The following is a 26,454-nucleotide window of genomic DNA, read 5'->3' as shown; positions in this document are numbered from 1 at the left end:
GGCAAGAAGACTGGGCCCAGGTGTTCGAGACCAGCCTGGGCAACTTGGTGAGGCCTCATCTCTACAATAAATCACAAAAAAACTAGCCAGGTGTGGTGGCGTGTGCCTGTAGTTCCGGCTGCTTGGAAGGCTGAGGCGGAAGGATCGCCTGAGCCCAGCAGGTTGAGGCTGCGGTGGCCATGAGCATGCCTCTGCACTCCAGTCTGGGCAACAAGAGTGAGACTCCGAGCTGGGCTTGGTGGCTCAGCCTGTAATCCCAGCGCTTTGGGAGGCTGAGGTGAGTGGATTGCCTGAGCCTGCGGGTTCGAGACCTGCCTGTGTAGGCGAGACCTCATCTCTACAATAAATTTAAAAAAAATTAGCCGGGCATGGTAGCGCGCGCCTGTAATTCTGGCTACTTGGAAGGCTGAGGCGAAAGTATCGCCGGAGCCCAACAGGTCGAGGCTGCGGTGGCCGGGAGCGGCCACGCACTCCAGTCTGGGTGAGAGTCAACTCAAAAAAAAAAAAAGAGTGAGACTCCAACTCAAAAGAAAAAAAGATGAGAATAAAAATGTAGCAAGTTTACTCGTGCATCACCCCAAAGGATTGAACAGGGCAGACCGTGATCATGATAATGTCACAGTGCTGCAAAAAAGCAATCTGCCCAGTTTCCTAGAATGCAGCCTCCTTGGGGGCAGGGACCCCTACCATAATATCCACAGCTTTAGATTTGACTTTTTGGCAAGACTACTCATAGGCGGTGGGTGGTGTGTGCCCCTCTACTGGAAGACCGGAAGGGTCTGGTTGTCTCGCTTTTTTGTGATTATTAATGATGATCAATATCTAGGCCTGGCCGGGCTCAGTGGCTCAGCCCGTAATCCCGCGCTTTGGGAGGCCGAAGTGAGTGAATTGCCTGAGCCCGTGGGCTTGAGACCCACCTGGGCAACTTGGTAAGACCTCATCTCTACAATAAATAAAAAAAATTAGCCAGGGGTGGTAGCACATGCCTGTAATTCCAGCTACTCGGAAGGCTGAGGCGGAAGGATCGCCGGAGCCCAGCAGGTCGTGACTGTGGTGACCGAGAGCGGCCACTGCACTCCAGTCTGGGAGACTAAGTGAGACTCCAACTCAAAAAATATATATATATCTAGGCCTGTTAATTCTTCAGTGGTTGGAAAGTGGTTATAGTCTTTACTTCTGATCTACTAAATGGAATACTTTTATAAGAGAAATGTTTTCAACTGATGGAAATACAAAATGCCTTTTTTGTGTATCTTAAGATAAAATACATCATGAATTTTTACTGTTAACCCAAGTTCAAAAATGTTAACCTTACTGATCTTACATCTCTCTTTTATTCCACACTGAAGATCCTGGTTCTCAATGACATCAACACATTTATTTCTATAATAATACTAGAAAAGCAATACCAGTAGTGCCTAGTACCACCAAAGATATGATTACTGAAAATGATGAAGCTAGGTGCAGTGGCTCACGCCTGTAATCCCAGCACATTGGGAGGCAAAGGCAAGAGGATTGCCCGAGTCCAGGGCCTTCAAGACAAGCCTGAGCAACATGGCAAGACCTTGTCACTACAATAAGTCAAAACATTAGCCTGGCATGGTGGCCCACACCTGTAGTTCTAGCTACTTGGAAGGCTGAGGCAGAAGGATCACCCAAGCCCAGCAGGTCGAGGCTGCGGTGGCCTTGAGTGTGCTATTGCACTCCAGCCTAGGCAACACTCAAACAAAAAGAAAATCGTGTATTTCTTTTCATTCTTTTTTTTTTTTGGATGCAGGGCCTCACTCTGTCACACAGACTGAGTTAGTTCAGGGGATACTTCCACCTCAGTCTCCCTAGTAGCCGGGACTACAGGCACACACCACTATGTTGGGCTAACGTTTTTGTTTTTTGTAAACCCAAGGGCTCACTATATTGTCCAGGCTGGTCTTGAAGTCCTGCGCTCAAGCAATCCTCCTGCTTCAACCTCCCAAAGTGCTGAGATAACGGGCTTGACCCACCGTGCCCTGCCCAAATGAAAATATTTCTTGAAGTAGTTCTTCACACAGCAGATACCTATTCTCTGGGCACTCATCTCTTTTGCACAATTAGGTTCATTTGTTTCACTTGCTTGTGATTTTTAGGATGGCTTTTCAAAATTTTTTGTCGTCATATAATTATATGAAACATAGTAATTAAAGTTACTAGAAAAAAATTTATTGAAAGTTCTTTAGCTTTTGTCCCTGCTATCTACTCTATTCTCTCCCAATGGTTAACTTTTTTTCCAATAGGTTTTTGTATGTTTTTGGTTTATTCTTTTATTTGCCACTTTATATTAGCTTGTATTTTTTAACATTGTAATTCATACTCACAGAGTTACCAATAAGCCACTCTTTTTCCCCCAAATATGTGTCCAAATCTTGCAGAAGATGAGGTACATCACATGTAAGCAGGTGATTAAACATCTGGTCCTAGGAAAGAGGAAATATTACTTTAAGAATAACAAGAAGAAACATAAATAATAGTATTTGAAGAGGAAGTCAATTTCTTCACCTTTATTCTCCCACATGGGTTCAGAATAAAAAAAAAAATAGATACTTCCCCCCCCCCCCCAAGTTTATGACATTATAGAGATTCAGGTCTGATTCTATTTTGATCTTAGTTCATCTCTTTATTACTCATGGATTAAGAAATAAACACTTATGTCATTAGTTCTTTTTTTTCTTTTTTTTTTTTTTTAAGTTGGAGTCTTACTCTGTTGCCCAGGCTGGAGGGCAGTGGCATGCTCCCAGCCACCGCAGCCTCAACCTGCTGGGCTCAGGCTATCCTTCGGCCTGAGCCTTCCAAGTAGCCAGAACTATAGGCACACACTATCACGCCTAGCTAATTTTTTTTATTTATTATAGGGACGAAGTCTGGCCAAGGTGCCCAGGTTAGTCTTGAACCCGTGGGCTCAGACAATTCACTCGTCTTGACCTCCCAAAGTGCTGGGATTACGGGCTGAGCTACCGAGTCCAAACTGTTATTAGTTCTTACAGTTTCTTTATGTATAATGGCTAAATATTTTACCCATAGAATCTTTTTTATCTTAATTTTTTATTAATGAATTTGATTCCATTATATTTTTAGATTTCAAAACTTCCTCTTTTTCTTTTTCTTCTTCTTCTTTTTTTTTTGAGTCAAAGTCACCCTGTCACCTAGGTTGGAATGCAGTGGCACATTCACAGCCATCACAGATTCGACCTCCTGGGCTCATGTTATCCTTCTGCCTTAGCTTTCAGGTAGCTGGGACTACAGATGCCACCACACTCAGCTAATTTTTTTGATTTATTGTAGAGATGAGGTCTTACCAAGTTGCCTAAGCTGGTCTCGAACCCCTGGGCTCAGGCAGTTCTCTCACCTTAGTCTCCCAAAGTGCTGGGATTATGGGAGTAAGATACTGAGCTTGGCAATTCCTCTTTTTCTTAACCCAGCTAATTTCAAGTTAAATAATATCACTGAAGGTAAAGAAATTCATTTTATTTTGTAAGGCTAGACTCCTCCAGTCGACAGTTCTTCGTGTTACCATTGCATTTAACACATATAATCATAACAAATCATTATGATCTTGGGCTTTTATGTATTTTCTCTCTGGCCTGCCATTTCACCTTGGAATAAGATGTGTCTGCCTTGAATATCATCTATGAAACACATAATTCAATTACTCCTTTTACTCTGACTCAAAAAAAAAAAAAGAAAGAAAGCTTGCCATTCTTTTGGCTTTATGTCTTTTCCCCTCTTCTATATGGTGCTCATGGTTAATATGTTAAGAGTTTTATTTATTTATTTATTTATTATTTATTTTATTTTTGAGTCAGAGTCTCACTCTATCACCCAGGTTGGAGTGCAGTGGCATGTTGCTCACGGGCATCACAGCCTCAACCTGCTGAGCTCAGGCAATTCCTCCACCTCAGCCTTCCAAGTAGCTGGAACTACAGGCATGCACCACCATGCCCGGCCTTTTAAAAAAATTATTATTTATTGTAGAGATGAGGTCTCGCCAGGTTGTCCAGGCTGCTCTTGAATCCATGGTCTCAGACAATCTTCTCATCTTGGCCTCCCAAAGTGCATGGATTACAGATGTGAGCCACCATGCCCAGCCGTATTTATTTTTTTAAATAATTTATTGTAGAGACGAGCTCTTGTCATTTTGCCAGGCTGATCTCAAATTTCTAGGTTCAGGCAATCCTCTCACCTTGGCCTCCCAAAGTGCTTGGATTACAGGCATGAGCCACTGCACCCAGCCTAGTTTTAATATAATGTTATGAGTAAGTCCTTCTAACTTGTACAGAATCTGTGAGGAGATTGAAGGCAGCGGGCCCAGAACCATGTGGCACTTTCCAGAGAGCTGCTCACCCTAGTATCAGAAAGGTCATGGCCAACTTGACTGTTCTAGGGTAACTAGAAACAGGAGGCAGTTGAACAGAACAGCATGTTCTGCTGGGCAACTTTCCCCAAATTCCTGGGGACATGCCTAGGAAATTCTCTTCTTCTAATACACATTTCCACAGCCTCAGGTATGCCAATGCTTATGTATTTGCAGCGCCAAATAAAACTATTCTATCTGTGCTATTGACTTCTCCTGCCCAGGTTCTCCTTACAAGGTTGGTGAATCACTTCAGTAAAATCAAATGTAAATTAGCAAGTAGCATAATAATTGTTAAGATTTATTTTTAAGAACACTCACCAAAATAGTATAAGATGAAATTTGATTGTACATCATTTTTAAAGGTGTGTGTGTGTGTGTGTGTGTGTGTGTGTGTGTGTGTATGTGTTTTGAGTCAGGATCTCGCTCTGTCATCCAGACTGGAGTGCAGTGGTATGATCATGGCTCACCACAGCCTCGACTTCCTGGGCTCAGGCGATCCTCCCACCTCAGTCTCCCAAGGAGCTGGGACTACAGGTGCATGCCACCACAGCTAGCTAATTTTTAAAATTTTTTGTAGAGATGGGGATCTCGCGATGTTGCCCAGGCTAGTCTCAAATTCCTGGCCTCAAGCAATCCTCTGGCCTTGGTCTCCCAAAGTGCTGGGATTACAGGCATGAGTCACTGCACCCAACCAAGATTTATTTTAAAGAACACTCACTAAAATAGTATAAGATGAAATTTGCATATACATTATTTTTTTTCAAGATGTGTGTGTGTTTTTTGTTGTTTTTTTTTGAGTTAGAGTCTTACTCTGTCACCCAGGCTGGAGTGCAGTGGATACTCAGAGCCAACACAGTCTCAATCTGCTGAGCTCAGGCAATCCTTCTGCCTCAGCCTTCCAAGTAACTTTAACCACAGGCATGGGCCACCATGTCTGGCTAATTTTTGGATTTATTGTAGAGGTGAGGTCTTGCCAAGTTGCTCAGGCTTGTCTCGAACCCCTGAGTTCAGGCAGTCCTCTCGTTCAGCCTCCCAAAGTGCTGGGATTACAGGCATGAGCCACCGCGCCTGGCAAGATATGTATTTTAAAAATACGTTTTTCATAAATCCTAGACAGTCGTTCATATTTGATGAACTCAGAAATGTCCTCCTCCCCCTTCCTGAACAGGAGGCTTTTTACCCAGAGAAGTCATTGTTCTCGTACTCTAACAGATGACTTTTAGAGAACAGAGAAAGGTTTGTGTGTTTCTCCAAACATTTTCTTAAAATTCGCACTGCCAAAATCATTTTGTATTGAAACTGAGCCATTAGAATTCCCTCAAAACTTCTCATCCTCCATTTCCACTATGTTCTTCACATGAGGAAATTGAAACAGATATACTGAATAACCAAGTTAACGGTAAGTTCAAGGACTGTCTGGTGACCAATGTCCAGAGACATATGTTACCTTTAATTTAAAAACAAAATTAGCCAAGCACATTGGCGCACATATATAATCCCAGCACTTGGGAGGCCAAGGCGAATGGATTGCCTGAACTCGTGAGATTGAGACTAGCCCGGACAACTTGGCGAAACCTTGTCTCTACAATAAATCAAAAATTAGCTGGGCATCGTAGCATGTGCCTACAGTTCCGGCTACTTGGAAGGCTGAGGCAGAAGGATCTTCGGAACCCAGCAGGTTGACACTGGGGTGACCGTGAGCGTGCCACTGCACTCCAGCCTGGGCGGTTGAGTAAGACTCCAACTCAAAAAAACAAAAAAAATTTAGCCAAGCGTGGTGGCTTACGCCTATAAGCCCAGCACTTTGGGAGGCCGAGATGAGAGGATTGCCTGAGCCCAGGGGTTAGAGACCAACCTAGACAATTTGGAGAGCTCTCATCTCGACAATAAATTAAAAAATTAGATGGGCATAGTGGTGCATGCCTGTAGTTCCAGCTACTTGAAAGACTGAGGTGGCAGAATCACCTGAGCCCAATAGGTCAAGGCTGTGGTGGCTGTGAATGTGCCACTGCACTTCAGTGTGAGACTCTAAAAAAAAAAACTAAATACATAAAATAAATTTTAAAAATAAATAATGGGATTTTTAGTAACAAAACTGAAACATCTATAAGTGTTGTGTATATCTGATGAATTTTTAGAGCACATAGAATATTTTCACTATCCATCTTTACTATATCAATATTCTAACTTTGAGATTTTAATCTGACCACAAGGTGGCAGCAATGCAACACAAAACAAAGAAATAGCGATGAAATACAGAACTGCATTTTTCTTAGTTTACTAGCCAGGGTCCTGCGTGTTAATAGATAGTCTACAGCTCTTAGCAGTGTTTCTGCAACATGTTCTCCCTTCATATGATTTACTCATGAACTTGAAGTGCTATGTCCTGTGAAATTGTTTTTTAAGATAGGTGGTATGTAAGAGCATTGTTATTAGAATACAAAGGTAGAGTGTTACTCTTGTCATAAATGTTCAAGGAATACTTACTTTCCTCTGAGAGGTGGCCTCTGTCATGGAGCCTCAGCCACAGAAGTGATGAAAATAAAGAAGTAGAGAGGGCAAGCTGATAGAGGGCCCATTGCCGGGGGTTCTTTGGCACATGAAACAGAAAACATTAGACACCTCTTTCTAAATTGGGGAATATGTATCTACTTGTCTCTGCTTTTATAAGGATGTGTAAAATATAGATGCTGTGTCTGACAAATATAAGGAAAAACAATTCACACTGAACTACAGAACACTGTATTAATTATAGCAGTTAATATGTATTGACCGCTTTCTACCTAGACCTAGATACATAGGCTGCCATTGAATCCAAAGCAGAGTGTATTATATTTCCACTTTACAGACAAAGAGTTGGAACCATAGATAGGAATGTTAAGTGACAGCTAGTAAGAAAAGATTCAAGCATGGCAGTCTGACTCCAGAGCCTGAATGTATTTATGTCAAAACATTGCTGTATTTCTGTCATCAAAGCTGAGCCTTATTGTCCTGGGTAGGCATATGTATGCATAGTGTGTGTCCCTCATGTCTTTCATTTATATCAGAGAGTCAGTACATGTAAATACTTTTATGCCCAAATATCTCTTCAAATCAGGAGGTCCCAGCTAAATAAATAGTATTTAGAATAAATACTAAGTGCTTAAATGCAGAGTATGCATTTAAATATGTGCTCAGGTAAATTGATAAGACTGCCTACCATTTGTTGTTCTGTGCTGTGGCTTGGCTACAGACATTTAGCTTGAGCCTGTATATAAATATTCATGCACAGCTGTTTTGAGCAGCTGTTGGCATGGTGGCATTACACCTAGTGGTTAAGAACATGGGGTCTGAGTCAGACTGACTGGGATTTGAATTCCTTGAATACCACTTCTAGCAGAACAATCTTAGGCGAGTTATTCGCTCTACATGAAACTCAATCTCCTTATCTAGAAAATGAGGATAACAACAGTTGAATCCTAAAGGGGTGCTCTGGAAATTTGTTTACAATTTAAGCAATTATGCATAGGTGATGAGGTTATAGGTCTGGGACCAGCTGTCTGCGCTCAGATCACAGTTCCAACACTTGTGACTTTGGGCAACTCCATGATGGCTGTTTCTCAGTTTCTTTATCTGGAAGGTGAACATGATGACAGAATTTTACTTCCTTACATACCTGCCGTATTAATAACCACTCTTACTACTTTCTTATGTATTCTTCCATTGTTTTTTATGGAAATACAAGCAGATAGTATATATTCCATTAGCTATGCCTCCTCAATCCCATGTGCCCTGCAGATCTCTTCTTACAAGTAACTGAAGAGCATCCTTGCTCCTTTATTCCCCATCCACCTCCTTAGAGTTTTGAATAAACTTTTTCTTTCTTCATTTTAATTTTAAAAAAAATTTTTTTAAAATAGAGGTGGGGTCTTGCTATGTTGCCCAGGCTAGTCTGGAATAAGGCAAGTACTAATTTTGAGGAGGAAAAGTGAGAAAGGAAATATTATACTTTAATGCACAGTTCTGTGTAATATTTGCATAGACATACTAATGTAATCACTGAAATTGATTTAACCAAGTAACTTTCATACTACTATATTGAGAGCTTGAGAAAAGAGAAGCAGAGAAAATGACTATGTAAGAGATAAATCCTTGTTACAAGTTGAGTAATTATCCTGAATGCTTGGGACCAGAAGTGTTTCAGATTTCAGACTTTTCTAGATTTTGGAATACTTAAATATACATGGGATATCTTGGCATTGGGACCTAAGTCTAACAAAGTTCACTTAGGTTTCTTATATACCTTATATATATAGCTTAAAGTTAATTTTATACAATATTTTAAATTAACTTTGTGCATGAAACAAAGTTTGTGTTAAATACTTATGTGTGGAATTTTCCACATGTAATATCATGCTGGCACTCAAAATCTTTTAGATTTTGGAGCATTTTGGATTTTGGAGTTTTGGATTAGAAATACTCGACCTGTACTATCATAAAAAGTCAATAGACACTGTCTAAAAATGGTCAAAGAAACACATATTTGCATATCTTATAGAAATATAAAGATATAACTGAGTGCGGTGGCTCACACCTGTAATCCCAACACTGTGGGAGGCTGAGGTGAGAGGATTGCCTGAGTCCAGGGACTTGAGACTAGCCTGGGCAACTTGGTGAGACCTTGTCTCTACAATAAATCCAAAAATTAGTGGGGCATAGTGGTACGTGCCTGTAGTTCCAGCTTCTTGGAAGGCTGAGGCAGGAGGATCGCCTGAGCCCAGCAGGTTGGGGCTGCAATGGCTGTGAGCATGCCACTGCACTCCAGCCTGGGTGACAAGAGTGAGATTCCAACTCAAAAAAAAGAAAAGAAAAAAAAAGAATAGAAGACTCTAAAATAAGATGTTAGCAACAATTTCCTATGGGTGGCATAGCATAAAGTTAAAGTTTGTTTTTTTCCCCTGCTGGTCTGTATTTTGCAAATTTTCCACAATAAGCATGTATTACTTTTGTCAAATTTTTTTTTTAAATGAGGATTGAAGGGTGAGTTAAATAGAATAGTGGAATGCTAACCGGGCTCGGTGGCTCAGCCTGTAATCCCAGCACTTTGGGAGGCTGAGGTGAGTGGATTGCCTGAGCCCACGGGTTCGAGACCCGCCTGGGCAACTTGGTGAGATCTCATCTCTACAATAAAATCAAAAATTGGCTGGGTGTGGTAGCGCGCGCCTGTAGTTCCAGCTACTTGGAAGGCTGAGGCGGAAAGATCGCCGGAGCCCAGCAGGTCAAGGCTGTGGTGCCGGCAGCGACCACTGCACTCCAGTCTGGGCGACAGAGTGAGACTCCAACTCAAAAAACAAAAACAAAAAGAATAGTGGAATGCCAATAGCCCTTGATTGAGTTCCTTCTGCAGTACTCCCGGTAGTGACCTGGCCCCTTATGTTTCATCCCTCTGGTGGGCTGGGAACTTGCTGTTCCCCAAAATGACCCAATTCATCTTTAAGCAGCTTTGACTGAAAGAAAGTTATCTTTTAGGTCAGCACTTTGGGAGGCCGAGGCAGGAAGATTGCCTGAGACCAGGGGTTTGAGACCAGTCTGGGCAACTTGGGGATACCTCGTCTCTACAATAAATCAAAAAATTAGCCGGGCATGGTAGCGCGCGCCTGTAGTCCCGGCTACTTGGAAGGCTGAGGTGAACAGATTGCCCTAGCCCAGCAGGCTGACGCTGGGGTGGCCGGGAGTGTGCCACTGCACTCCAGCCTGGACAACAGTGAGACTCTGACAAAAAGGAAGGAAGGGAGGGAGGGAGGGAGGGAGGGAGAGAAATAGAAAGAGATGTAAATTCTAAAGCAACAGCTAAATGGATTTAAAAGAGGGTACATCTGGGAAGGAGTTCATGTGAAGGAGTAAAGCAGGGAATTGCTGTACTTTATTATAAATGTTTTAATATAATTTAATATTTTCAAACTATTTGTACACATTGCTTTGATAAAAAAAGAACTTTTTAAAGAACCTAACACAAAAAATAAAAATAAATAAATAAATACTAAATAGTAAAAAAAGGAACCCAACATAGCCTCTGGCAAATGGTGCATGGTTAATACTAGTAATAGAAGATTGATCACATTACTTTTATCTCTTGCTTTTTCTCTGCCCAAGGAAAACGTGACATGATATCATCCAATGTGTCAGCAATAGCATCAACTTGACATTGTTCCACTTCTGTATTTCCAGCCAAATCTATGGAATAGAGAGAGGCTTATCAGTATGTTCGGTTCATTACATTAAAAAAAAAAAAAAACAACATTTTTTTGAGTCCAAGTCTCACTCTGTCACACAGGCTGGAGCGTAGTGGAACGCTCACAGCCACTGTAGCCTCAACCTGCTGGGCACAGGTGATCCTTCCACCTCAGTCTTCTAAGTAGCTGGGGCTACAGGCATGCACCACCACACCCTGCTAATTTTTCTTGATTTATTGTAGAGACGAGGTCTTGCCAAGTTACCCAGGCTGGTCTCGAACCCCTGGGTTCAGGCAATCCTCTCACCTCTGCCTCCCAAAGTGCTGAGATTACAGGCAAGAGCCACTACGTCCAGCAAAAAAAAATTTGCTTTTTAAATAGATAGTATATTCATATGATTGAAAACTCAAAGCATATAAAACAATATCCAGTGAAGACTAGCTTCCACCCTGCCCATTCACTTCCTTTGTCTGTCTTATTAATAACCACTTGTATTAGCTTTTTATTCTTCCATTTTTTATGGAAATACTAGCAAATAGTGTACATCCCATTAGCCATGGCACCTCACCCATGTGCCCTATAGATTTCTTCTTACAAGTAACTAAAAAGCATCCTTGCTCTTTTTTTCAACTACATGAGATTCCTTGGGGTAGATGTGCCACAGTTTATTTAACTACCCTCAAAGGATTAGGTTTGTTTCCAGTCTTTTGCTAATACAAGCAATACTACAATAAATAACCTATATAAAAATAAAAATACCCTGTATATGTTATAATTTATTTTGTAATTTTTTTTTTTTTTGTAGATAATTTTTGTCAGGAGCATTTTTCTCCTGCCCGAAGACTTGAGGTCTAAAAAGAATAGATCGGGGGGGGGGGGGGGGGGGTTGGTTTTTTTTTTTTCTTCTTGTCATTTGTTAATCATTACTGTTGCTAATAAATTATTGGTCTTCCAGCTGGGCAGGGGGGCTCATGCCTATAATCCTGGCACTTTGGGAGGCAGAGGCAAGAGAAATGCCTGAACCCAGAGGTTTGAGACCAGCCTGAGCAACATAGTGAGATCTCATCGCTACAATAAATCAAAAAGTTAGCTGGTAGTGGTGGTGCACACCTGCAGTTCCAGCTGCTTGGAAGGTTGGGGCAGAAGGATTGCCTGAGGACTGCAGGTCAAGGCTGTGATCATGCTACCACACTCCAGCCTGGGCCACAGAGTAAGACTACAGTTAAAAAAAAAAAAAATTGTTGGTCTTCCTAAATAGTTTCTCACTGGTGTCAATTTGAAATGCTTCAGTATGGAAACATTCTAAAATTGATTGCTTTTGCACAACTATATAAATTTACCAAAATCAAGGAACTGTATACTGACAACAGGTGAATTGTATGTAAATTATACCACAAAAGACTGTTAAAGTGAAAGAAATTGCTTGAGTGATTTAGCATTCCTCTGTAAACTATCTTTATTTTGTGTGTGAGATATTCAAAGATTGTGATCTTGAAAAGTCTTCAGAAATTCTGTCAGGTTCTCTTCATTTTCATTCCTACTTTGATTTCTACCTCAGGGTTTCAGCTATCAATTTATGCAGATGACTCCTCATTCAACATTTTTTAGCCCATATTCTCAGCCTCGTTTTGGATATATCTCTGAGTATGCCTTTGGCTCTTGAACTTCTTTCAATAAATCCCAAAGTGGAGTCATCACGCCCTCCCTCAATTCAATTCTTCCTTTTTCATGTAACAATAATGACTGGCCCCCAACTGCAAGTCAGTTCCCACAGGGGCTATGCATTGAATAAAAGAGATCAATTCCTTGCCTGGATAGCACTTATGGTTGATTGGAGAAGGTAGACATTGAAAAAGGAATTGCAAGTTGAGAACAGTTTTTTTAAAACAGGAGAAGGAGAAGAAGGGACGAGGAGGATGAGGAGAAAGGGTGAGAGGCGGATGGGGAGGAAGAGGGGAAGGAGTAAGCAGCAGTCCATGGTGCTATGAGAAAGACAAGCCATGTCCAAGCTGTGATCTGCCTTGTCCTTCCTTCTGGTCAGAGAGACTGCCATTCACATGGTGACATCTTTTACATCCACAAACTTTCTCATATTTTTCTCACTCTCTCTTCTTTTCCATTGCCATCTGGTCTCTTTCTCTCTCTCTCTCTCTCTCTCTCTCTCTCTCTCTCTCTCTCTCTCTCTTTCTCTCTTTCTTTCTTGTTGGGGTCTTACTTTGTTGCTCAGGCTATAGTGCAGTATGCAGTGGACAATCACAGCTACGTCAGCCTCGATCTCCTGGGTTCAGGTGATCCTTCCACCTTAGCTTCCCAATCTGGAACTACAAGCACGGGCCACCATTCCTGGCTAATTTTTTTCTTTTTTCTTTTTTTTTTGGTAGAGACAATGTTTATGTTACCCAGACTGGTCTCGAACTCTGGGGCTCAAGCAGTCTTGCCTGGGCTTCCCAAAGTACTGGGATTACAGGCGTGAACCACTGTGCCCGGTGCATTCTGGACTATTTCAGCAACCTCCTAATGTGCTTCCTGGCAATCATGCCAATCAAATACAAAGTAGGATCACAATAATCTTTCCAAACTCACAGTGGTAGTTATGCTGCTTTTGTAGGTAAAAACCTACAGTTGCTTAAGAAGTAAAGTCCATACTCTGGATGTTTCTAGTCAGATCCAGTCTATTTTTCTAATTCTCTTCCACCCAGCAAATTTGAAGTTTGTTTCTTTTTCTCACGCCATTTTATCTCTGGCTGGATTGTTTCAGTCCAGTGATTCTCAAAGTGAGACCCCTGGGCCACCTGCAACAGCATCATCTGGGAAATTGTTATGAATGCAACCCAAGGTCCACTGAATTAAGGTCTCTTCAGTCAAGGTTGAGCAAAGTGTGTTTTAATGAGCCTCCTGGAGATCCTGATCCACTTAAAGTTTGAAAAAACACTTTCCAGTTCCAAGTCTTCCTCTTGAAATTCCAAATAGCCTTTCAGACTCAACTCAAATATCATTTTCACTTCAAAGCTTAAGTTCCATGATCATAAATAATCTTCATCTCTTTTGAACTTCAAAAAAAACACTTCATTTGTTGACATGTGTTGGTGTAACATATATTTTTGTATTTTTAAAATACGTTGTTCCAAAAATGGAGGTCTACTAATTATGACCCATTTTATTTATGAACCAACTATATGTCTATGGCTTGGATCATAGTAGAGAGGGGAGTGTGATACGGTTGGGAGAATAGTGATTCTGCAGATTGATTGGAAAAAAAGGACCTTTAAGATAAAAAAGCTTTGGTAGTTTTTGACTCAAAAAGAGTATGAGAAGGTATGAGAGGAGAGAGAAGACAATGAAAGGACATCAAGCAAAGAACTAACAATTTCTGCTGTTTGCCATCAATGTCATGGGTACAGGTGCTAACACAATAATCTAGAAGCCAACTACCCACATAAAAGATGCCTTAGATGGCAGTCAGTGGAGGCAAAGAAAACCCCCCTTTCTATTTTGTCAGCATGACTGGGACGAAGGACACCACTGAGTACATGATTTTAACAGTCTAAGAATTTCAGCCTCCATATGTCATATGCATTTCCTACTAATTAATTTTCTCTGAGAACTTACAATACCATACTAGCAAAAGTTGGGGGTGAGACATACCTGTCCAATTTTTCGACTAAATTCCAAAAAGGGATTGAGGGGCAAAGAAGTATAGCGCAGGAGGAAATACAAAATAAAATTGTCTAATTGTCAGTGGAACTCATGGAAAGCTAAATTGTTACAGATGATATGTTTATAGCTCTAGAATTTAATTCTATTCTTATTTGGACTATAGTGTTCTCTAATAGTCATTTAATGAATATCAAATGTTTATCATCTTTTTAACTTATCAAAAATCTTAAATACAATAAATGTTACCTGTATCTTTGGTCAAGTATCTTGCTATTGCTAGGCTCTGGTGAAGGGTAAGTCCATCAGCTTCCAAAACAGGAATTTTGCCAAATGGAAGAGCTTAAAATAAAATGAGCAAAGAATATTTATAACAAAATTAGGAGTTATAATACTTCCATTTTTACTGATAATTGTGGAAACAAAACATGATTTTAAAGTCATGGAATTCTTATTTATTCTTAAAGGAACATTTGACAATAAGTTTAAAGAAGTTGCTAGAAACCTGCATTGAAGTTAGTGAATAATTGGTTATGAACCCCAGATTTACAGTGACGCCATATACTGTACTATATATTATCTTATATACTTACTTTTGAAAACCTTTCATTTAAAGCTTCATTGACTTTGTGGCCTCAATCACTGATCAAATTAATTGTTATAAAAAATATAGTCTGAGGATTATGAAGATTTTGATTTACAAACTAAGTTGTAAGAAATTTAGTCATAGTCTTTTTAAAGTTGATACATAATAATTGTACATATTATCGGGTACATGTGATATTTTGTTACATGAATACAATGTGTAACAATCAAGAAAATTTTAAAATTTCATCCTTAATTTCTTCATTGGTCATTTAGGAGCATATTATTTAATTTTCATGTATTTGTTCAGTTTCCAAACTTCCTCTTGCTATTGATTTCTAGTTTTATTTCATTGTAGAATGGAATACTGCAGTGAGCAAAACAAATCTCAAATAAAGTTGACATTGTGGTTTGAGAAGATACTCTATATGGTTTTGATTTTTTAAATGCATTAAGACTTGCTTTGTGGCTTAACATATGTTTTACCCTAGAGAATGTTGCATGTGCTGGAACACAATGGAAGGAATGGAGAAAAATAATGGGTATTCTATAGTTTCTCAGTGGCAATGTTCTGTAAATATTTATTAGATCCATTTGATCCATAATGACAATTAAGTTTGATGTTTCTTTGTTTTTAGTCTAGACAATCTGCTCAATGCTGAAAGTGGAGTGTTGACATCTCCAACTATTATTGTATTGAGGTCTTTCTCTCACTTGAGTTCTAATAATATTTGCTTTATATATCTAGGTGCTCCAGTGTTTGGTGCATATATATTTGCAATTGTTATATCTTCTTGCTGAATTGACCCCTTTGTCATTATATAATGACCTTCTTTGCTTTTTTGTTTTTAACTTAACATCTATTTTGTCTGATATAACTATAACTATCCTGCATGCTTTTGTTTTCAGTTTGCATGGAATATTTTTTTCTATCCCTTTACTTTTAGTCTATGTCTTTATAGATGAAGTGAGGCTGCAGTATATGGTTGGATCTTTTTTTCCTTTCAGCTAGTTCATATCTTTTAATTCGAATTTAAATCATTTATATTCAAGATTATTATTGACGTCTGTCATTTTGTTAATTGTTTTCTGACTGTCTTGTAAATCCTTTCATTTCTTCCTATTCTATTGTTTACCTTTATGACTTAGTGGAGTTTTGGGGTTTTTTTTTTTCTTTTTTTATAGTGATAAGGTTAGAATCCTTTCTCTTTCTCATTTGTGTATCTTCTCTACCAGTGAGTTTTACACTTTTGTTTGTTTGTTTTTTGAGTTGGAGTCTTACCCTGTCACCAGGCTGGAGTACAGTGGCACACTCACAGTCACTGTAGCCTTAACCTGCTGGGCTCAGGTGATCCTTCCGCCTCAGCCTTCCAAGTAGCTGGAAACACAGGTGCACACCACCATACCCAGCTAACTTTTTTATTTATTGTAGAGATGAGGTCTTGCCAAGTTGCCCTGGCTGGTCTCGAACCCCTGGGCTCAGGCAATCCTCTGGTCTCCACTTCCCAAAGTGCTGGGATTGCAGGTGTGAGCCACCACAGTCAGTCAAGTTGTATATGCTTATGTATCTTCAGGATGGTAGATGTGGTCCTTTCACTTTCAGATGCAGGGCTTCCTCTTTTTTTTTTGAGTTGGAGTCTCACTCTGTCACCCAGGCTAGAGTACAATGACATGCTCATGGCCACCACAGCCTCAACCTACTGACCTCAGGCAATCCTTCCACCTCAGCCTTCCAAGTATTTGGAACTACAGGTGTGTACCACCATGCTCAGCTAATTTTTTTATTTATTGTAGAGATGAAATCTTGTCAAGTTGCCCAAGGCTGGTCTCGAACCCCTGGGCTCAGGTAATCCTCTTGCCTCCAGCTCCCAAAATGCTTGGATTACAGGCATGAGCCACCACACCCTGCAAGGGCATCCTTAAGCATTTCTTGTAGGGCAAGTCTATTGATGAATTCTCCCAGATTTTGTTTGTGTGAGGAAGACTGTATTTCTCCTTCATTTTTGAAGTATTCTTGACTGCCAGTGTTTTTTTCTTTCAGAATAATATTTCTTTCTTTTTCTTTTTCTTTTTTTTTTTTTTTTTTGAGTTCGAGTCACACTCTGTCACCCAGGCTGGAGTGCAGTGGCATGCTCACAGCTATTGCAGCCTCGACCTCCTGGGTTCAGGTGATCCTTCTGCCTCAGCCTTCCAAGTAGCTGGAATTACAGGCATGCACTACCACACCCGGCTAATTTTTTGATTTATTGTAGAGATGAGGTCTCACCAAGTTGCCGGGCTGGTCTCAAACTGATAAGCTCAGGTAATCCTCTCACCTTGGCCTCCCAAAGTGCTGGGGATTATAAGCGTGAGCCACCACGCCTGGCAGAATAGTATTTCTTTCAGTATAATATTTTTGACTGCCAGTGCTTTTTTCCTTCAGAACTTTGAATATATCATCCCATTCTCTTGTGGCCTGTAAGATTTCTGCCGAGCACTCCACTGATAATCTGATGGAGATTCCCTGATATGTTTAGAATTCTCTTTGTCTTTGACTTTTAACAGTTTGACTATAGTAATGTGCCATGAAGAAAATCTTGAATTGTATCTGTCTGGGGATTTCTGAGCTTCCTGCATCTGGACATCTAGATCTCTTGCTAGACTTGGGAAGTTTTCAGCTGTTATTTTGTTAATTGGTTATCTTTAGCTTTGAATTTCCAAAATTCAGATATTTGATTGCTTCATGGTGTCCCATATATCAAGTAGGCTTTCTTTCTTTATTTTTTCCCTTTTGGTCTGATTGGGTTATTTAAAAAGATCTGTTGTCAAGTTCAGAAAGCCTTTCTTCTGGTTGATCTAATCTATTGTTGAAGCTCTCAACTATATTTTTATATTTCATTTATTGAATGCTTCAGTTCCAGGATTTCTGATTGGTTCCTTTTTATAAATCTTTTTTTTTAAGTTTCTCATTCATATTGTGAATTGTTTTCCCGATTTCTTTGTATTTCTTTGTATGGCTTTCCTATAGCTAGAATTGTAGGAGTCCTTGGTGGGAATGTGGACCACTAGGGATTTCTCTCTTACCATTTCCTTGAAGTAGGGAATTCCTACTGGCTCCAAACCAACTCCAGTTGGGTTTACTGCTTCATTTCTCTCTCCTTTCATTCCTCAGAAGTTTCCTATTATAATGCTGAATTACAGTGTTCTCTCTTAGACACTCTATTAGGTATGTGGTTATCTACTTGCTCTTTTAGACCTTCCTTATGGAAGAGGTGAATGTCGGGCACCTCTAGTCAGCTATCGTGAAGTCCCAACTCATTTTGATGAGAGTCTATTTGAAGTATGAAGTATATAGCATATAGTATAGTTTATAGTAACACAGAGAGCGTTTTTACACAAACTCATGTAAGATACCATATTAACTATCTGTAAATCCTAATTTTGGAGGGCCTTTTATTTATTTACTTTTTTGTGAGTCAGGATCTTTTTTCTTTTTTTTTTGAGTTGGAGTCTCACTCCAATGCCCAGACTGGAGTGCAGTGGCACGCTCCTGGTCACCACAGCCTCAACCTGCTGGGTTCTGGCCATCCTTCTGCCTCAGCCTTCCAAGTAGCTGGAATTATAGGCATGCACTACCACGCCTGGCTAATTTTTGATTTATTGTAGAGATGAGGCCCGGGTGGGTCTCGAACCCACAAGCTCAGGCAATCCCCTCACCTCAGCCTCCCAAAGTGCTGGGATTACAGGCTGAGCTACCAAGCCCGGCCTAAGTCAGGATCTTACTCTGTCACCCAAGCTGGAGTGCAGTGGTACAAGGCTCACCATATAGCCTCAACTTCCTAGCGTCAGATGATCCCTCCACCTCAACTACCTTAGTAGCTGAGACTACAGGTGCACACCACCATGTTCAGTTATTTTTTTTTTTGTAGAGATGAGCTTTGACTATTTTGCCCAGGCTGGTCATGAGTTCCTGGGTTCAATCACCTAAACTGCATCCGACTCTTATGTTTTCTTATCTAAGCCTATTATATTTTTGTTACAAAGTAATATGCATAAACTATAGAAAAATTCTAAATTTGTAAATAAAATTCTGCTACATAGTTATACCCATTTTAATATCTTAATTGATTTTCCATATATATTTAAAGATATAATGTATATAATGTTCTGCAAACCACATTTTTCACTTCACAGTATGCTTTTGAAATTTTTCTTTTTTTTTTGAGTTGGAGTCTCACTCTGGCACCCAGACTGAAGTGCAATGTCCATTCCCGGCCACCGCAGCCTTGACCTGCTGGGCTCCGTCGATCCTTCCGCCTCAGCCTTTCAAGTAACTGGAACTACAGGCGTGCGCTACCATGCCCGGCTAATTTTTGATTTGTTGTAGAGATGAGGTCTCATCAAGTTGCCCAGGTGGGCCTCTAACCCGTGGGCTCAGGCAATCCACTCACTTCGGCCTCTCAAAGTGCTGGGATTACAGGCTGAGCCACCGAAACCGGCCTTGAAATTTTTCTAAATCAGTGTAACATCCTCTATTTAATGACTGCATAATACTTTGCCATTTGTATTGATCACAAACTTTCCCAACCAGTACCTTCGTTTTGGACATATAATTATTTTGGAAAGGGGGATTAGAATAAAGTGCCACTTGTACTCTCATGACTTACACAACTAGTGGAATCAACTTTGTGTATCTCCTTCAAGTATCTTTCATGCAAACCTGAGAAAGGACGGGATGAACCACAGTTCACATCAGGAATAAGAATATCTTTATGTCATACATAGAGTGTGCCAAGTACTATTTTTGGTGCCTGAGATACCACAGTGAGCAAAACAAATCTCAAATAAAGTTGACATTAGTTGTGATGCCTTATTTGAAGCAAAGTATGCAAACAAGGGAGAATTAATATGCCTAACTTTTTTGGTGTGTGGAGGTGGTGCTTCCTTTGTGCTAGGCATTGTACTAAATGTATACTTTTCTCTCTCTCTTTTTTTTTCCTGAGTTGGAGTCTCACTCTATCGCCCAGGCTGGAGTGCAGTGGCACACTCATGGCCACCTCTGCATCGACCTAATGGGCTCCAGCGATCCTTCCACTTCAGCCTTCCTAGTAGCCGGAACTACAGGCATGCACTACCACATCCGGCTAATTTTTGATTTATTGTAGAGACAAGGGTTCGTCAAGTTGCCCGGGCTGGTCTCGAACCTGCGAGCTCAGGCAATCCACTTGCCTTGGCCTCCCAAAGTGCTGGGATTACTGGCTGAGTCACTGAGCCTGGCCTGTACTAAATAGTCAACATGCCCTTTTGGTCTCCTTTTACTTAATGACAACTTTATAAAGTAGGTGTTAACTATTATTTTATAAATGAGATGAAGTTAAGAAAAGTTATATGAATTGCCCACATACTTGGTAAAGGTGGGATTCAAACTGAAGTCAGAACCCTTGCTCAGCTATTTTGTTAATTTTAAGAGTCATGTTTTAAGAAAGATAAGAAGATTAAAAATTGAGCAATCCCAGAGAAGAGTATACGAGTCAGCAAGAGAGCAAGAAGTCTGAAAACTACACTTTTTGAGGATTGGTTGAAGTACCTTGACATTCTTCACCTAGAGGTGACAAAAAGTAGAACATAACAGACATCTTCAAACAGAGCACAGCTATCAAATAGGGGAAAAAAACTGACTCATTTCAATAAATTGTAAAATACAGTACTAGAACTAACAACTCACTTTTCTTCCTTAGGTGTTCCATTTATATCTCCTGGTTTGGATTTTTTTGTCATGCAAGTGTGGGTCCTCCAAACAAGTTCTTAATATATTATTTCTGTCATTTAATGTGTGGTATCTATGAGAAAATTGTTTCAGGCACAAGACCATCACAGAACTAAATGGGACCATCACCCCATCACATTATTAGTATAGGCATTATTCTAAGACATTTTGCCAAGATCATTTTGTCAGCCATATAACATTGAAGCCTCATATTCACTATAACTGAATACCTTAATGCTTTTTAAGAAGAGCTCCTGGCTGGGCTTGGTGGTTCATGCCTATAATCCCGGCACTTTGGGAAGCCGAGGTGAGAGGATTGCCTGTGCTCACGGGTTCGAGACCAGCCTGGGCAACTTGGCAAAACCACATCTCTACAATAAATAAAAAAAATTAGCAGGGTGTGGTGGTGCACACCTGTAGTTCCAGCTACTTGAAAGGCTGAGGTAGAAGGATTGCCTGAGCCCAGCAGGTCAAGGTTGCAGTGGCTGTGAGTGTGCCACTGCACTCCAACCTAGGCAACAGAGTGAGATTCTGACTCAAACATAATAATAAAAGAAGTACTCTTGTTAAGTGACACCTCCATCAACCCTCCAATTTTTTTTTTCTGGAGCCAAATGAAGGACTTAAGATTTGTCTTCTTAAATGTCTTCTTGTTAGATGGATCCCAATGTCCCAGCTGTTGACAGTTATCCCAAGGTTGGCTCAAACACTTCTAGTCACTGAAAGTTTACTATTTCACAAGAAAACACATTCCATTGTCAATAGCTCTAATGCTAACAAAATTATTCTTCATCTGTCCTGTCTTGATGTTTTAAAGAAACTAAGATTCTTCAAGTATTTGGATGGAAAAGAAGGAGTAACCTGTTCTTGATGGATTAAAATGATGTCTAAAACCAATATATGAAAGCCATAAGGAGACAGATTTCAATTTTGTGTGAGGGAGATTATTTTAAAAGTTTGCTTTCCTTCTGTTTTCTGTCCTCTTTATCCAGAATTTCATTGGAAGTTGAACCTCCTAAACTGATTAATCCTTGATTTTCTTTATCTTTCTTCTTTCATACCCCATTTTTAAGTTCTATTGATATATTTTCTGGGGGACTTCCTTATTTTTTATCATTTTATTGATTTGTTTGTATCATATTTTTAATTTTCAAGAACTGTTTGTCTCTGAATTCCTTTTTGTAGCATCCTGTTCTTGTTTCATGCATAGAATATCTCTTATTTCTCTGAGGAGTTTTATTAAATGTTTGGAGTTGTTTCCTTGCTAAATTATCCTGGTTTCCTCAGGGTTTTGGGGGGGGGGTTTCTGCTTCTTTGCTTAGGTCTGTTTTATATTAGATTTTTCTCAAGCATCTATTGATTTTTGACTTGCCATTTCTGTTTTAAAGGGCAAAGAAATAAAAGCTACCTATAAGCTCAGTATACATGGGAGGGGCTTGTCAATGGATCAGGCTGGGCCATTTCATTGAAAAACCCCCATCTGTTCAGTAACTTGGGCTGGTCAGCTTCTCCAGAGAGAATGTCTCCAATTTTTGCCTGAGGGATATTAGCCTTGTTGCAGCATTCTAATTATAGAGCAGGGGAAAGGGACTATGGGTCTCACCATTTAGTTTCTAGACTACCACTGAATCCCGTCTTTATTATAACATTATGTCCTCAGTCATGCATGTTGTCCCAGAACCCTGTGGTCTATCCTCTCCCGAGAGTAACCTCTGGGCCTCTTCCAGAGCAAGGAAGGAATCTGATGGTCATACTGCTTCTTCACATTCTCCAGTGAATTCTCTATCAGCTCAGCTTTTAGAGTTATCTGCTACTACTAACTCATGAACCTATTTCAGGATTTGTGAGAGATTCAGCTTGCCTTCTTCTCCTCAAGGCTTATGTTTGAGCTCATGGGCCTACCAAGTCACCTTATTATTTTTTGGCCTGTGTTCTAGCTTCCAGAATTTTGTGTTGTCATACTCATATTCAAGCTTTATATCTTTGTCCTTACAGACTTCAGTTTTTTTTTTCTTTCTTTCTTTCTCTTTTTTTTTTTTTTTTGAGTTGGAGTCTCACTTTGTTACCCAGGCTAGAGTGCAGTGGCATGCTCACGGCCATCACAGTGTGGACCCACCGCGCTCCGGCGATCCTTCAGCCTCAGCCTTCCAAGTAGCCAGAATTATAGGCATACGCTACCACGCCTGGCTAATTTTTTATTTATTGTAGAGACAATGGCTCACCAAGTTGCCCAGGCTGGTCTCGAACACATGGACTCAGGCAATCCACTCACCTTGGCCTTCCAAAGTGTTGGGATTATAGGCTGAGCCCCCGAGTCTGGCCCAGCCTTTTTAAAAAAAGTACTTTAATGTTATTAAAGGAGAAGAATAATGTTTTAGGAGAGAAAAAAAGTAAACACATGCACAATCTACCAGATTTTGTCAAGAAGAACTTTTTAATATAAATATCCAATGATGAAATGTGTTGACAAGAGATTCAGTTCCAGATTCTTGCAGAGGGGATGACATATATAGAGTTTCAAACACTGGAAGACATTGCTAAATTGTATGGCAGATGAGACCAAATAACATTTGCAATAGAAACTGCTTCCTTAGTATCTATTCTTTCCTTTCCCTTCTTCTTGAATTAATAAGTCCCTGGATTTTTAGCTGGCCAAATGTTATCCACAATCAAGTTAACATTTCTCAGCTTCTCTTGCAGTAATATGTGACCATGTGATTAAGTTATTCCCAAATGACATATGCAACTTTCTGGTGGGGCTGTTAAAAGGAGGCATGTCCCTTCCCTCTTTCACACTTCCCATGAGCTAGAATGTGGGAAAAGAGTGAAGTATCTCACATTGTGTGAATAAGACAGCTAGGGGTAGGAGATCAACAGGAAAGAAGCCTAATCTTTGCTAACTTCATAGAGAAAAATTATGATATCAATTGGGGTTTTGTGCAAACAAAATTTCTGTCCTACTTAAATTATAGACTTCAAAGCAACTTGGATGGATTTAGAGTCTATAATACTCAGTGATCTATCACAGAAACAAAGAACTGAGTACCACATGTTCTCACGCATAAGCAGACTCTGAACAATTATCATAATACTATAAGAAACAGATTGGCAGTAGCAGGACACTACAGGGTTGGGGGTGGGCACAAAACATCAATAAGAGTATCTGATCTCAAACCAGGCACAGTTGGGACCAAAGGGAGGCCCAAATTTCACTTGTACAATGGGTTACCACTTGAGTACCTAATCCTGAATTGTACCCCACATCTTTAAAATAAAACTTTAAAAGAGATTTCTGTCCTCTTTAAAACAATTCTTTGTCATGTCTATTTTTGTTAAAGTATTCGAAACTATATCTTAACCATCATAAGCTTTAAGATCTCTTCCAACTCTAAGATCTATGAAAATAGTAAGAAAATGCAGAAATTACATTTTCAATAGCATAATGAAAAGTAAAGGTAGTCCTGGCCTGGTGGCTCATGCTTGTAATCCCAGTGCTTTGGGAGGCTAAGGCAGGAGGATTGCTTGAGCCAAGACATTCAAGACTAACCTAAGTAACATAGTGAGACCCCATCTCTACTATTATTAAATAATATAAAAATAAAAGAGAAAAGTCAAAGTAGACTAGGGTATGAGGCACTCAGCCAACTATATATATATATATAATACATATATATATTTTATATATATATATATATATAAAATACATTTATACATTTTTTTTTTTTTTTTTGGAATCAGAGTCTCACTCTGTCATCCAGGTTGGAGTGCAGTGGCATGTTCGCGCCCATCATACCCTTGACCTGCTGGGATCAAGTGATCCTTCTGTCTCAGCTTTCCAAGTAGCCAGAACCACAGGGCATGTGCTAATTTTTTGATTTATTGTAGACATGAAGTCTCGCCAAGTTGCCCAGGCTGGAATCGAACCCCTGGACTCAAGTAATCCTCCACCTCTGCCTCCCAAAGTGTTGGGATTACAGGCATGAGCCACTGTGCCCGGCCTTATATTTAGAACTCAAAAGGCAAAATTTGTTCAATGTAATATTCCTGCACCTTTCTGTCCATCTTGTCCTAATTAATTAGTGGATGAAATTAATGTTTGCCTATTTTATGTTCACGCACAGTCTTAAAACCCTATGTACAAATTCTGATATTAGAAAAAAACATGGGGTAGTAATGGTAAAGCTTCATGAAAATAGGAAGTAAGTTATTCTATCTCACCAGAGAAGAGGTCTCTGCTAACAACAAGAGTGATTATAGGAACAATGACTTTTAAGGAGCTCATGCTTCCAGAAGGTCCGTAGCGATGTTAATTTACTGATTATCATGGCATTAATAGTATTGTTATTGGCATTGTCTAGTGCCAATAAATTGGGCTTGGTATTAAATTAAATAAATTAATTAAAACGTGACCTAGGCCAGGTGCAGTGGCTCAAACCTGTAATCCCAGCACTTCAGGAGGCCGAGGCGAGGAGATTGCCTGAGCCCAAGAGTTCAAGAACAGCCTGGGCAACATGGTGAGACCTCATCTCTACAATAAATTTTTTAAAATTAGCCAGGTGTGGTGGCATGTGCCTGTAGTTCCAGCTGTTTGGAAGACTGAGGCAGAAGGATCACATGAGTCCAGCAGGTCGATGCTAGAGTGGCCGTGAGTATGCCACTGCACTCCAGTCTGGGCGAGAGGGTGAGACTCCAACTCAAAAAAAAAAAAAAAAAGACTTGACCTAGGTTTGAAACTCAGCTCTACTTGCTAGGGTTGAGAAACTGGAAAAATTCCCTAAACTCTGTGCTAATTAGTTATCTTAGCTGTAAAATGGAAACAATAATATGTCTCATGTCCATTTGAACTCTTCTGATAAAGCTTTATGCTGGCTTATCTTTATATCTTCTTTCTGCGGGGTTTGTGTTTTCATCTCTAACAGGAAATGTGCCAGGGTGCATAGCATTTATTTAGTTTGCCTGAATGGCTGCTTCTCAATTTAAAGCTACATGAGCTTCAAAAATCTTTATTTTTTCATTTCCCTGAGGAAAAAAGTTCTGAAAGTCTATTTTCCCTACTTTTTCATGAACTATTATTTGTGCTACTTACTTGATTTGATCTTAGGCCAGTCAGCTTGTTCTATTCTGTGGTCTTCATACTCTATGTCCAAATAAGCAAATATGTAACGAATAATTTCTGCTCTCCCCCTCATATTAAAATATGTCAGTTTGTAGTTTGGCATGGTGCGGTTCTGGAAAGAGAAAAAGGAGGAATTATTTTAACAGCCCTCTAGAAATATCTCAATCTTTTTCCTTGGGGAATTTTTTGAAAATTTTATTACATTGCTTGAGATAATTGGAAATATTACAGCATATTTCAAAACCAAAATTATAAAGCACTATTTAATAACATATGGGAAAACTTGATAGAAACAAAATCGTCTCTCTCTCTCCCTTTCTCCCTCCTCTCTCTCTCTCAGCATTGGTTGGAACACTCCAGTGAAAAAACCAAATTCAAAGTTAATTTATAAAAATATTCAGATTAAGAGGGTATCTACACACCAACCTTCAGAGGATGGAATAAAAAAAATCTTTCCATTTCAAGATGTTTTTGCTCTGCTTTTAGTCACGTGTGATGTGTATTGATTGACATTTTGTCTATTTGTTTGCTCCGATGACATAACTCAGAATATGACAGAAATTCTGACAATACCTCAGAATTTTCAAGGACAGCCAGGTAAGGACAGCCAAGGGCAGGGCACATACAAGAGGAATGAGAATACCATGCCAACTTGTCCATCTCTCTCTTTCCTCACCTGAGTCTTCTCCTCCTAGGATTCAAAGACTTGGAGAAATGTTGTTCCCTGTTCTCCCTTACTGCATCCATACTGCTG

General features: G+C 39.9%; 1 protein-coding gene across 1 annotated transcript in view; it reads right to left on the bottom strand.

Moving 5' to 3' along the window:
• HPGDS (hematopoietic prostaglandin D synthase) overlaps nucleotides 1-25,809 on the bottom strand; it is a 28,327-nt gene extending 2,518 nt beyond the window's left edge. Inside the window, exons 1-4 of the mRNA XM_008054827.2 lie at nucleotides 25,671-25,809; nucleotides 14,503-14,595; nucleotides 10,491-10,600; nucleotides 2,352-2,450 (exon numbers count right to left, since the gene is read on the bottom strand). Coding sequence (XP_008053018.1) covers nucleotides 2,352-2,450; nucleotides 10,491-10,600; nucleotides 14,503-14,595; nucleotides 25,671-25,803 — 435 coding nt within the window. The 5' untranslated portion in view covers nucleotides 25,804-25,809. The remainder of the gene's footprint in view (nucleotides 1-2,351; nucleotides 2,451-10,490; nucleotides 10,601-14,502; nucleotides 14,596-25,670) is intronic.
• Between the last annotated feature and the right edge of the window lie 645 nt (nucleotides 25,810-26,454).

This window comes from Carlito syrichta, unplaced genomic scaffold (assembly GCF_000164805.1).
Source record: "Carlito syrichta isolate Samal-C Ts95f unplaced genomic scaffold, Tarsius_syrichta-2.0.1 Scaffold301538, whole genome shotgun sequence".
Taxonomy (NCBI): Eukaryota; Metazoa; Chordata; class Mammalia; order Primates; family Tarsiidae; genus Carlito; species Carlito syrichta.
This window is presented reverse-complemented; position numbering and strand designations above follow the sequence as displayed.